Genomic DNA, 12,567 nt, shown 5'->3' with positions numbered 1-12,567 from the left:
ACTTTTCGCAATTTGAAAACATCCAAGATACTAAAAATTCCTTTTCGAGTTGAAAAACCGAAGCTCGCAATATCTCCTGAATCCAGTCGTTAAAAGTATAGCACCTAAATGCTAATAGCATTTTAGCAGCATATGACGGCTATTAGAAGCGGTTATTTGATGGGTTGGAAAAATTGCTAAGCGATGAGGCATAGCCGTTGCCATTCCGCCATGTTTTAGTTCATTTATACTAAGTTTCTAAGTTTCATTTTTTGCTATTATAACAGTTTTTTTGTCGCTAGCTTTCATTAATTTTAAGAATATCGCATTTTTCTTCTTGTCTTGTTCTCTTTTTCTCTTTTTCTGTTGTTCTTCGGCATTTAAAAAATAGAACTTTTTTGCTAAGCTCGTGTAATTGTTCGTAATTATTTGTACTTTTGGGATATTTATGCACTTCAATTAATAAATCAACTAATTATGAAAGCAAATAAAGTCTAGCAACTCAATTATTCATTTCGAGACTCGAAATATTCAGCGAATTTGGTTTATTTTTTACCTGTTTTTTGAGTACAAATTGCCCTGTTTAACTTCAGTTAGTTAATACAGACATTCATTGCTCAAACTCTTGAATTTAAGCAACTGTCTATTTCTGAATCACAAAACACTTCCTAATTTTGACATTTTGAAATAGAAATAGTCCTTTTTTGCACGATTGAAATATTCGTCATAATTACTCACACCTGCGCGTTGAAAATAGCCGAAGTCTTTCGTTGTTCAATTTTCTGCAATTGAAGGTCAAAGTCTGAATTTGAACTTTCGTTGCGTCAAATGAACATCTATATTTTGACCACAAATGCATATCAATGCAAAGTAAGGTTCTCTATTCTTGCATGTTAAAAGTGTCCAGAATTAGCCAGAATTGATTAGTTTGGATGTTACTGTTTATTACTGATTAGAGATAATGACAATATTATCAACATCTCTAGTTCTGGAACAAAAGGTTGAGAATCATTCAAAATTTGGCCTGTGAGAGAAACTTGGTTGATCAATATCAAAACATGTCACAATATGCAAATTTTGTTCATATTGTCATATTATTGGATTCATATTTTATCCAGTAAAATTATTCGAAATTACTTCCTGACTTAAGTTAGATATGAGTCGGACTTCATCAGTACGGCCCAGATGGCCGGCTATATACCCCAATTTTGGGCGAAAAGAAGCAACTGATGATAGTGGCGATGTTACTTCTTATTTTATATGCTCATAATTATACGTTTGAATTAAACTTTCAAACTATTTTGATCGGATTAGCCGCTCAATTACCAATTACGTATAGTCGCAGGCATCCGGGCTCTAATAGTTATTAATTCATAATGACAGACAATTTACCCAATTCCATTTTGCCCAATTCTTATACACAATACACTTTCATATTTTCGATCAATAATCTGACGACAATTTAGAAATCGATATTACAAGTATGTTTTAACATACTTAATGACCAAAGCCATGCCTCAGCAGCGCGTGCGGCGTGATATGAAACTATCACAACCAAACACGGGATTAATGTATCTTTTGAGTATGTTAGAACGCACGCACGTGTCATAGTAACGGCTAATTTGCAGTCGAATTGTTGAACAAAAATATCAAAGTCCACATTGGGTATAATAGAATTGGACAAAAAGGAATTGGGTAAATTGTCATGCAATCGTGGATAATAATTAAACGGAATCATCCTCAAAATTACTTCAAAACTTCAGTTCACATTTTTGTTTATCGGTGCATTTTTTTTGTTTAATTGCTCTCAAACGAAATTTGTAGCAATTATATTAGTCTTGTTGGTCTTTTTTAAAACCATTTTTTGCTTGACCGATTTTTCGTCTGACCCATTTGACTTTTTGTACGTGAAAACGGGATGAACAGGTAGCGCCAGGCGGGCATTAAAATTCACTGTAAGCTTTTAGCCGCGTTTATTAGTACTTCAAAGGCTTAGTTTGGTGAAGCAAATGGTAAGGCCGTAGTTTAATGTTGAAAGGTCATTTTTAAAAGTTTTTGAGCCCAAAATGTTTCAGTTTTTTGTTTTTTCGTCACTTTTCGAATTTTTTTGTTGAACCAGTCTAATTTTGAGGCTGTTTAAAATTGATGGAGGTCTTTTGCAAGACTTTTCACAGTTTGTCACAGTTTGTCAAGTTTTTTTGAAAATTTTTGTCATTTCTTAAGTTTTTTGAGCCGCAAGTGTCAAGAAACCTCCCCCAATTTTTGATAATGGGATGCTGCAAAGTTTCAAGTGGTAATAGGGCTAGAAAACTTCCCTTATAGTTTGTTAATAAGTTACTGAAAACATTTTTTGGTCATGAAATAGTTTTCAACGTTATAACATTACAAATTTTCAGCAACTTTTTGATGAAACTTTTGAAACTTGCAATGTCTTTATCAAGTTTTTTGAAATTTTTTTGTTTTTTTAGTTTTGTACGACTTTATGAGTCACGGAAACTCCTTTAGAGTTTGATAGAAGGTTACGGCATAGCTTCTAGAGATAAGGGAACAGTTATCAATATTTAGATCAATACTTAGGTCAGTTGAGTATCAGCAATTTTTTGATAGTTCAGTTTTTTCAAGTTCTGGGAAAATTATTATGTTCCAAGCTTATGGATCCTTTGGAGCCAGTGAAACAATTCAAGGTTTGAAACACAGACACTAGATAGTATCTTGAGACACTGAAATGGTTCTGAAGATTGTATTATTACAAATTTTAGCAAGATTTTTATTAAAATTTGCAACTGATTAAATTTTTGGACTATTTTTGTCCTTTTCTGAATTAAGCCATCATTACTGGCAAAAGAACTTTTAAAAATCTTTCAGATGAATTACACGACAGAACTTCTGAGACATCAAACACGTTTCACTGCAAAATCCAGAAACATTTCAAATATCAGTTTTTAATTAACTTAATTACTAACAAAGCTAGAAAACTAAAAGTTGCAGAGTTGAATCTCATAAGGAAAAAAGTTTCTCGCTCTCTCTCTCTCTCTCTCATTGTCGTTTGGGGTTTCTTTCCTTCACATGTTCATGTGTTCACCTTTTATCTCTCTCACACTCTCTTTCCTTTACTCTTTTGTTGATGCCACACATCAGCTGCTGTTATGTGGCATGATGTCATCATCTATTACCCTCATTAACGCTGAATTATAATAGAAATGTGGTATCATTAATCACTTAACTATAATTTTAGAAAATAATTGTTAATTGCTTTCTAACAAAGTCTGTAGCAATTAAATTAATCCTTTCGGTCTTTTTTATGCGAATTTTTGCTTGACCGATGTTTTGTCTGACCATTAGGCTTTCTGTCCTCAGAAACGGGAGGGATAAAGGGGTAGTGCACAGTGGGCATTAGGTTCTCACTAGTCTCAAGTATGATATTCACAAAAACTCTATTGGAGACTTATAGTAGGTGTAAAGGGCATTTCTTAGAAATTGAAGTATTGTGTTTGGTTTGAGTTAACCTGTTGGGATTATTATATTTAAATGCAGATGAAAATAAAGTGAAATAATTAAAGCAACAGTTTTTGTACAAATGTGGTAATGCATCACTTTTTTTTGTTAAAGCAACACTTTTTGATGGAGTGCTTTAAAACATGAAAACTAACTTAGATGTACTTTTCTTTGGATCATTAGTCACGTACGAGCAAATTCCACAACTTATTACCAACTAGGCTTATTCTGGTCTCACAATTTAAAAAAAACCGGCATCATCTATTTTTGAAACAAATGAAAGACTACCCTAATCTATTCATCACCATTTGAAACCACAGAACTTTGGGGTAATCCATTGCTGCACACAATGTGTAGTTCTACTGTTTGGAGAAAACGTGAAAAAGTTTCTAAAATTAATGCATAAACATCTGTTCTGAAATTAGTGAGATTACAACTTAATGATGAAGTAAACTCCTATGAAACACTTATCAACACCCTCATGTTAGTTCCAAAAGTATTTACAGTTTTTGGCCTCATGCCAAAAAATCTAAAATCCACGCAATGTGTTATTCATTATTGTAAAACCCTACTAAATTTTCCTCATAGCTGAAATTTAGAATTTCTGCAATTATTGAATATATATCATTTTTCTGACAATCAGTTTTCTATTGTTTTAGCATCTAGTACATCATTGTGTGGTTTTATATGTTTGTTTTTTAGCTTCGACACTCAATCAATTTAATATAGAGGTCTTGTAGCTAATTTGTCCAGGAGTCATAAAATAATTTTTAGGTATCAGTCTCCTGATTTTTCTTCTTTAGTGATTTTTGCACCTTATTAGACTAACATGGATAGCATAAAAACGTGTTTATTAAGAAAATCTCACCTACGATGTAACATCAGTTGTGTCTTCAATTGCTAAACTCGGCATATCTTCCCTGGAATTTATTTTAAATTGAAATTTTTTTATTGGCAAATGTACCTTTGACAACTTAAAATCAAAAAAGAAACCAAACCCTATGGGTATAGCCGCTTTAGCTTTTTGCAAAAAACCACAGCCTAAAAATAAACGAGTGTCACATTATGAGAATTATAACAGATTTTTTTATATTTTTTGATCGAGTAAATTCACTGTAATCACATTTGAGATCATAAAATCCATGAATGTTTCCATATATAATCTTTTGTGATTTTTAAATTTTATTCTTATCCCTTCATTGTAATTTTTTTGTTTTAAAGTTTTTTTCAGAGTAATTGCCCGTTTAAAACTTGTTGTATTCTAGAGAAATCGTTATAACAACTAATAACATATGAAGCGCTCACTTGCACAACTATTGATCAAAATGGTATCGAGAATTCACGGCGGATAAAAATTATGCAATGATATTTTTTTCTCACTGTATTTTTTGAACAAATTGAAGTTTTTTTTTAGTCCTTTTGCAACTAAATCCTTAAGCGACTATATCCCGTTATTCGACCTAAGATTCCGATGAATGGCGTTCAAAATGGGGCCCATTTTTTTCACCAAAACTTTTTCCTTTAATCGTGGATTTAAAAATAGCTACAAGCGATTTTGATCATATATATTCATTAAAATGAATTTAAACTTTTTAATTTGTACTTACATCCAAAAATTAGGTGAAAATTTATGGAGTCAAAGGAAAATATTGAAAGGAATGATTCTTCAGAATTAAAAATTTGGATAACCCCGATAAAATAATATTGCAATAACATCGGCCGCCAAAATTTGTCTTTAGACAATCAGTACGTGTGAGATAAAAACCATCTATGAGTTAATGTTTTTCTAGAGAACATACAGAAAATTCAAAGCTATAATAGAACACCTTTAACCAAAAAAAACGATGAAATTAAAAGTTGAAAAAAATTGCAAGTTTTCAGAACTGTGAACCGCTGGAGTGTGGCAAGCCATCATTTTTGTGTATTGTAAATTCTCTGTTTCAAGGCGAAAAATCAAATGACATCCCCCCTCCCGCCGGTCAGTCAACTAAGACTAAATTATCTGCGGATCAATTGGTTAAATGTTTAGATGCAACCTTTCGTTTCCTCAACATTACTTTGTACATAGTTTAACCCGTAAACTAAATCAACCCCTATTTTTACATCGCTTTGGGGTTAATTTGGACACTTAAATTTTTTAGGGATAATTTCTCACTTTAGTAATTATTTTCCGATATTTAAGAAAAGATTTTAAATGTTCTCGATAAATGAACAGTTTCAGAAAAAATATGGATGAAAACGCTGACTTTAACGCTGTTCAAGAAGCCTTGGAATCCAGTTTTGGCGATCAAAAAATCAAAACTGAAGAACAAAACGAAGAACAAAACTGTCCGCAATCGGATTATATCGAAACATCCGAAATTGAAGAACCTCAAAGCGAAGTGAGAAATGATGAGTATGAAATTCATAATGAAGTTTTGACAGAACAGATTTCGGATAGCGACAAAAATGATAACAGTGATGATATCGCGATTGTTCATAAGAGCGATGAAAGCTCAGAAACAACAAACATTGATGAACAATCATCGGATAATAAACAAAACAGCGATGATGAAGAAGTAACAAACAAAACAACAAGTAGCTCCTCAATTGATGTTCTTGATGAAAACGATGACGATGAAATTGATCACGATTATAATGGCAAAAACGTTTTTGAGATCGTTGAAAAAATAGAACTGAATGACAAAGATATTCAACACAACGAGACTGTTGTTAATGAACTGTTTACTAGTTCGCCTGAGACAAACATAAACAATATCGAGCAAGTAAACAATGAAGAACAAAGTAAACAAGACGATTCTGATGAAATTTGCCACAATGAAATTGAGAATGGAAGCCAAGTTTTTGCAACTCAAGAAAACATGAAATCTGAGATTGACGAACCCGAAGAAACTGTGCACGCGAAAGACTTGCTTAAAATTCAACCTCCAAACTCAGAAGTAAACAATGTAAACGACGTAAACAAAACAGATGTCGAACAACATGAAAAAGTTGAAGACATGGTGGATGTTTGCTCACAAAATGTCGGTCCGAACAATGAGTTGAAAGTCGACAATGAAAACATTGAAACGGTGGACAATAAACAAAGTAAACAAACATGCTCGGATCAACAACAACAGCAAGACTTACAACATAAGGAGGACTCAGCAACTAAAACATTGGAACCAAGTCGAACCACAGAAATAATGACGGTTAGTCAGTTAGATAGTTAGTTAGTTTATAATGTTCTAATATGCCCTAATTAACCTTTATAGAATTTTGGGCTTGTTAAAGTCACCTCTAAAATTTGAAGGTATAAACGGTATCCTTTTTGGGTTTAGGAAACCGAGCTTACAATTACGAACGGGAGCTCTGAAGCTGAAAGGAACTCGGCAGCTGATCAAGGTGATAAATTTATGAATGGAGATATTAACCAAGGTTAGAACTTTTAACTAAACCAATCCTATAACTCACTCCTCGTAAGTTAACTACAAAATAGAGGTCGTAGTTATATTGCTTTAACTTGCTAATTTGTTTACAGACAGTCCAAAAGATACGCCCGAAGTAGCGAACAAAGAACCCGAAGTCATGGCAGACACGAAGCCAGATGCGACCGTCGCGCCCAAACAATCCGAGATGAACGGACCCGAAACTGCGGCTTCTGAGGGGAAAACAAGTCGCCCACAAACACCAATATCAAAACGAGGAAGTCTAGACCGGGCTTCTATTACAAGCGCAACTTCAAAAGGCGATCCGACCCAACCCGAGAACAACGAAACTGTCTCCCCTCCCCCGAATCCGACCGAAGTTAAGGGAGAACGTCGTCCCAGTGGCGCGATATCGCCAGTTGTCTTAAACGGCGACGTTGCTGGAGCTCATGACACAGAAACAATTCAAACGACAGAAGTAAATGAACCTCAAAGAAAAATTTCACAAACATCAGTCAAATCAAATACCGCAGAAACCGTCCCTCTTGAACCAGAAAGAAAGACGTCGATAGCCAGTGCAACCAACGACAAAAAAGACCCAGACTCGAAACGGAACTCAAACGTAAGCGAAACCATTCCACGAGTTGGAACACCCATTGACGAACCGAAACCCTCAACAACCGAAACGACTGAAGAACCCAAACCGACAACTTCGGAAACTACTGAACAACCCGAACCCATAACTTCCGAAACAACTGAAGAACCCAAACCCGCGACAACAGAACTTGAAGATGGTGACCAAACCGAGTCGTCAACCAGCGGGCAAATTGAGATCCGAGAGAAAAGCGACTCAATCAAAAGTGGGGACAAGGAGGTCGAACTTAACGGGGAGTCAAGTGATTCTTCGGACGGCGGGGTGGGGCAACCCAGGGCTACTTCGGCACTGTCGGGTGTCGGGGAGTTGTCTGTTATCAATGAGGGTGATGAGAAAACCAGCCAGAGTTACGAGAAATGTGATAGGGCACAAGTTCCAGCCAACTTGAACGCTGACGGTTTGTCACTTGTGAAAAATTCAAATCAAAAAATCTTATAAATTGGATAAAATCCCGTAATTACTCATTAGCATAATAATAACAAAACTACCAAAAATCAAGTTAGAAGAACTAGTTGTAAGAAAGTTGGTAGAGAACAACCTAATGTAAATTGTGCCTAAGATAAGCTTGACAAGGCAGTACTTGTTCAACGTATACTTGGCTAGAGAAATGAAGCCTTGAGGAACAAGAAAGAACGTGAGAAGGGGTTATAAGAGATGCCCAAGTTCGAGAACTTAAGACAGTTGGTGTAACTGTGTAGGCACAGTAGGATTTCAAGTAAGAGATATTTTACTTTACCTTAACTTTACCTTAACAACGGTTTACCTTAACTCCGTTAAGGTAAGTTTACCCTCACTTTTTTAGTGTGTACTAGTTTGAATCCAGTACTGGTCCATTTTCACAGTAGTTGCACCTGCATAGACCCCCAACACTAGTTACTTGCGATAACTTGATTTCAGTTCCACCAGCAGAGTTTATTATAGCTGCGAAGCTGTAAGCTGAGCGTAGCTATATTGCGGTGCTCTTGGTTTTTTTTTGTTTCGTCGTCTGACGCTTTATTTTCGTTTTACATTTGTTCTAGAACATTCTGTCTCGTCACTGCTTAAATGGCTTTTTCGCGCTTGATTTCACGCTTTCTGCGTGACCTAAATTGCGGTTATTCAGAAACAGAATCTGTTCCTAAAACAAAGTTGATTGTAAGAAAACAGATTGTATGGTCCGATAGCCGAGTGGTTAAGGCGACTGGCTGTTAATCCGGAGATCGCCGGTTCGAGACGCGACAGGGGAACTTTTTTTGCACCCAAAAACAACCTCCTTTGAAATAAACTTGTAAGTTTTATAGGCGGCGGCGATAACTATTATCAACTCACTTCTGTATCTTTTTCCATCTGTATTTTACGGCACGCAAGTCTATTTCGCAGCTATTCCGGCAATCTGCCGGCTATGTTATATGCAGGCAGAATCAAGAGTTCGAGATCTTTTTCTCTTAGAAAATCCTCTGAGCCAAACATAGGCTACAACTGAATTAAATGTTGATAACATTCATCTCCAAAAGCTCAATCAGTTTTTTAATCCGAATGTGGATTAGAATAGGACTTTTGTTTGTTACGTAGACTTCGGAAAAAGTCAAACTCGTACACTTTTTCTTTTTAATTCATTTCTGGATGCCAAAATGTGTGAAAACTGAATAATATTGCCCTGAACTTGCGTAAGCTTCTTGCGTGATCTCATCTTGCGTAATTAAGCAGCGTCAAAAAAGCATTCGAGATAAATCGAAATATTTTTATTTTTCAATTGATCCAGAGAGTAATTCGTGTGAAATTCGGAGAAAAGCCTTAATGAGACTGAAGTGATCGAGTTTGACTACAGTGAGCCAAAATTTTTGCAGAACAAATTTTTAAAAATTCCTGTTGATTTTTCATTTAAATCGTAGATTCAATATACTAATTGCCATGCAATATACATGAATTACAATGCAATATACTAATGACCATGAATGTTTTCTCCTGGAAACTAATATCCACCTAAAGGCTAATATTGTGAAAAAAGGTATTTCTATCGGTTCCTTGTTTTCCAGAAATCACTAATGTAGGTGAACAAAGTGATAACTCCCCATTATGAATGAGAAAAAAATTGTAGAGCATCCACAAAATGTCTCGAATTTTTTGATCACCTTAAAATTTCGAGCCATAAATTTGTTGAAATTTGTTCGACAATTGAATTATTTAAAAAAGATCTTTTTATCCTGTCACGCTTTCGTTATTATTGAGACGTCCAAAAAATGTTGAAAGCATAACAAAAAAGCTTTCGATTTTTTAATTTTTTAATATGGTTCGAGCAAAAAGACTGTGTTCGACCCAAATTATCTCAGGAATCTCAAACGTTATCCTGGGATCCTTTCTACCAAACCCTATTATTTTATATATTTGGAATTGATATTGTTATCATGCTTTTTTAAGGTACAGAAGCGATCCAGACACCAACTGAAGAAGTGATAGTGAACAACCCAATTGTGAGTACCACCACCCCTGCTACACCTGAACAACCCCAGACATCTTCATCAAACCCACCCAAGCAGACCACAATTGAGGAGAATGGCAACAGTCCAAATGGGGAGAGGGGACCAACACCTGGTCAGTATAATAAAAACGATAAGAGAAAGGAGAATTCATTTTGTATGAACTATTTCTTTAAGGGACATAATATCGAACCAATATCAGTACTAGGCAAGTGAAATTGTAGAATCTGTTTAGAAAACGGAAAATTAGAAAAATTAAATAGAGATCGGAAAAGGTAGTTCCATATAACAACAAAAAAGATAGTTAATTTTCTCTAAGAACAAAATGCAAATGGTAAGCAGACATTGTACAGTTAAAATTATCACGAAAAAATAAAAAAAAACCTCAAATTATATAGTTCTGCCAGCTATGTTTTCATATTTGACGACTAACAATTATCTAAATACCACGCGGTATTTAGATAATTGTTACAGTGGTCAAAAATGAACAAATAGCATGTGGTAAATTGGGTTGAAAAATCTATTCTGTTAAAGAGTTAAGTCATCAATCAAAATCATTTGAACGCATTAAACTAGAACTTTTTGTGGCGTAATTTCGTTGATTAGGTGCGCAAAAATAGCTAACGGTTTGATTTATGGATAGGAAATCCTTTTTAATGTTTTTTATGGTCTGGACTCGTTCAGGTGCAAATAGTTATCACAATAAAAACTTGTTTACCGTTATATCTCAATTACGATAACTTGTTCACGCACTTTCAAGTGTCTGGAAGGGTGAATGCAAAGTCAGCCGAAGTAAATAAGCCAACACAAAAGCAAACCTAACGTTATGAAATAGTTATGTAATCTATCAGAAATAATACATTGGTAACCATTACAATCAACACTGCGCATTATTATGCACAATGTATTCTAATGCACTAAAGAAACAAAAATAGTCAATTTTGAGACATCTAGTGGGTACGGTACGGGCCTCAGCGGACCGCTGTCCATGGCCATGCCTCTCATCTGCTGTGGGATGCAATCCGGAAATCGCGGGCCGGTTATCGCGGCAAAGCGCGCCCATCGGCCCGCCAGGGGCAACTTAAAATACCGGTATAACAAAATTTTCGGCTTACTTTGCCTCATTTTCAAAATTCAGCTTCCTTGCCTATCGGCTTGCTTGACCACCACCGTCTGGAAGATGACTATACGGAAAATATTGTATTAGTTTTGCATAGTAAGCTGTGCTGTGCTTATACTTTGTGCTCTCTGACGTTGTAGAACCAAATAAGAATGAGAACATCGAAAAAAAACTTGCTGGGACTTTTTTAGGCCGGGAGTGTTCCATGGATTTATAATGTTTTTGACTTTTAAAGGTGCCTCTCCGGAACACGACGCCAATAACAAAGACAACAACAACCCAGCTGAGGACAACAGCCCCACATCAGCATTCGAGAGAAGTATTAACAATGAGAGACACAACAGCACCAAATGGTGGCAAGTGACCAAAAAGGGAAGCACAAGCACTTCGGGACCCACAGGGGGTGACAAAATCGACCCTAGTGGTTGCTGCTCTATTCTGTGAAAACACAATCGCAAATCAAAGTTCATTCGCAAAATGCACAACATGTAGAATTTGTTAAGGCAAAAATTGATGGCCAGGTCGAACTCAGAGATTTTTTCTGCAAGATTTTTCAAGATCTTTGCAACATCAGATTTTCGTTTAACTTCTTTCAAGAGTATTGCAAAACTCGGTATAATTGTACGAACTTCTAGAAGTGTTACAAATATCTTGCAATATCTTGCTGGACAATTGTCAGTTTCGGTCTATAGTTTCAAACAAAATTGAGACTCCCATCACGTTGTAAAAGTTACATTTGGTTGCAAAAATTAACTGTAAAATGCCACTATATTTTAGACGTTGTTTTATGGTCAAGGTTTTATGTTTGTAAGCAATCAAGTTCAGTTCAAATTTCCATCACCTTTGGGTATTTCGTCAGATTTATCAACGATTCCTGCTTTTAAGCTATTGTGGACAGCATAAATAGGACTTCAAAACTCTTGAGCATGCCCACCATCACAAATATCTGCAGGTCACTTTTGTTCATATTTACAGCATCTAATAGCTGCAATGCAGTCAATTAGGCCGACATGACAGAAAGCCTAATTGATTATTTCAGAAATTTCCCGCAATACTAATCGTGGATTAAGAAGACAAATAGCTATCACAACAGCTTATTGTCAATACTAATATCATCGTGCGCCAGAACCATTGTTTTTGTAAAAAGTGTGAATTGGGCTCAAGTACATACTAAACGCATTGAAATATTAAGCGTTCACTCAGCCAACAATCAACTTCGCTCACTTTCCGAAAGAACTTCTCCGACCATGTCTCAGTGGCTACCAAGGAATTGATATGAATCCAATACAATTTGACGTGGGGTTAGTACGCAGAAAAAAATTACTTCTTTTTTCGGCTCGGCATTATTTCTAAGCGCGTTTGATTTAACCTGCATTTTTTTATTTTAAAACATGGAAACTATAGGTTGCGAATTATTCAGCGCTTGCACAATCGGTAAAAACAACTAAAATCTTA

The 12,567-nt window shown here is 35.5% G+C and overlaps 1 protein-coding gene across 3 annotated transcripts; it reads left to right on the top strand.

Moving 5' to 3' along the window:
- The first annotated feature begins 5,690 nt into the window (after nt 1-5,690).
- On the top strand, nt 5,691-12,061 carry LOC142335923 (uncharacterized). Of its 3 annotated transcripts, none has more exons than XM_075384311.1 (5): nt 5,691-6,665; nt 6,795-6,858; nt 6,995-7,933; nt 9,934-10,107; nt 11,348-12,061. In XM_075384311.1, the coding sequence occupies exons 1-5, from the start codon at nt 5,703-5,705 to the stop codon at nt 11,554-11,556; spliced, it is 2,349 nt and encodes a 782-aa protein (XP_075240426.1). In that variant the 5' UTR covers nt 5,691-5,702; the 3' UTR covers nt 11,557-12,061. The 3 variants fall into 3 exon arrangements, with proteins under 3 accessions (XP_075240426.1, XP_075240425.1, XP_075240424.1); XM_075384310.1 differs by having other exon boundaries at nt 6,795-6,891; nt 9,940-10,107; XM_075384309.1 differs by having other exon boundaries at nt 6,795-6,891.
- The last annotated feature ends 506 nt before the right edge of the window (nt 12,062-12,567 follow it).

Source organism: Convolutriloba macropyga, chromosome 3, assembly GCF_964194025.1.
Source record: "Convolutriloba macropyga chromosome 3, txConMacr16.3, whole genome shotgun sequence".
In the NCBI taxonomy this organism is placed as follows: Eukaryota; Metazoa; Xenacoelomorpha; order Acoela; family Convolutidae; genus Convolutriloba; species Convolutriloba macropyga.
This window is presented reverse-complemented; position numbering and strand designations above follow the sequence as displayed.

Bases quoted from the DNA above. Each gene is read 5' to 3' on its own strand.
- LOC142335923 (XM_075384309.1), top strand. From the start codon at position 5,703: ATGGATGAAAACGCTGACTTTAACGCTGTTCAAGAAGCCTTGGAATCC. The intron at 6,666-6,794 runs GTTAGTCAGTTA...TTTTGGGTTTAG, and splicing joins GAACCACAGAAATAATGACG to GAAACCGAGCTTACAATTAC. The intron at 7,934-9,933 runs GTTTGTCACTTG...TGCTTTTTTAAG, and splicing joins AGCCAACTTGAACGCTGACG to GTACAGAAGCGATCCAGACA.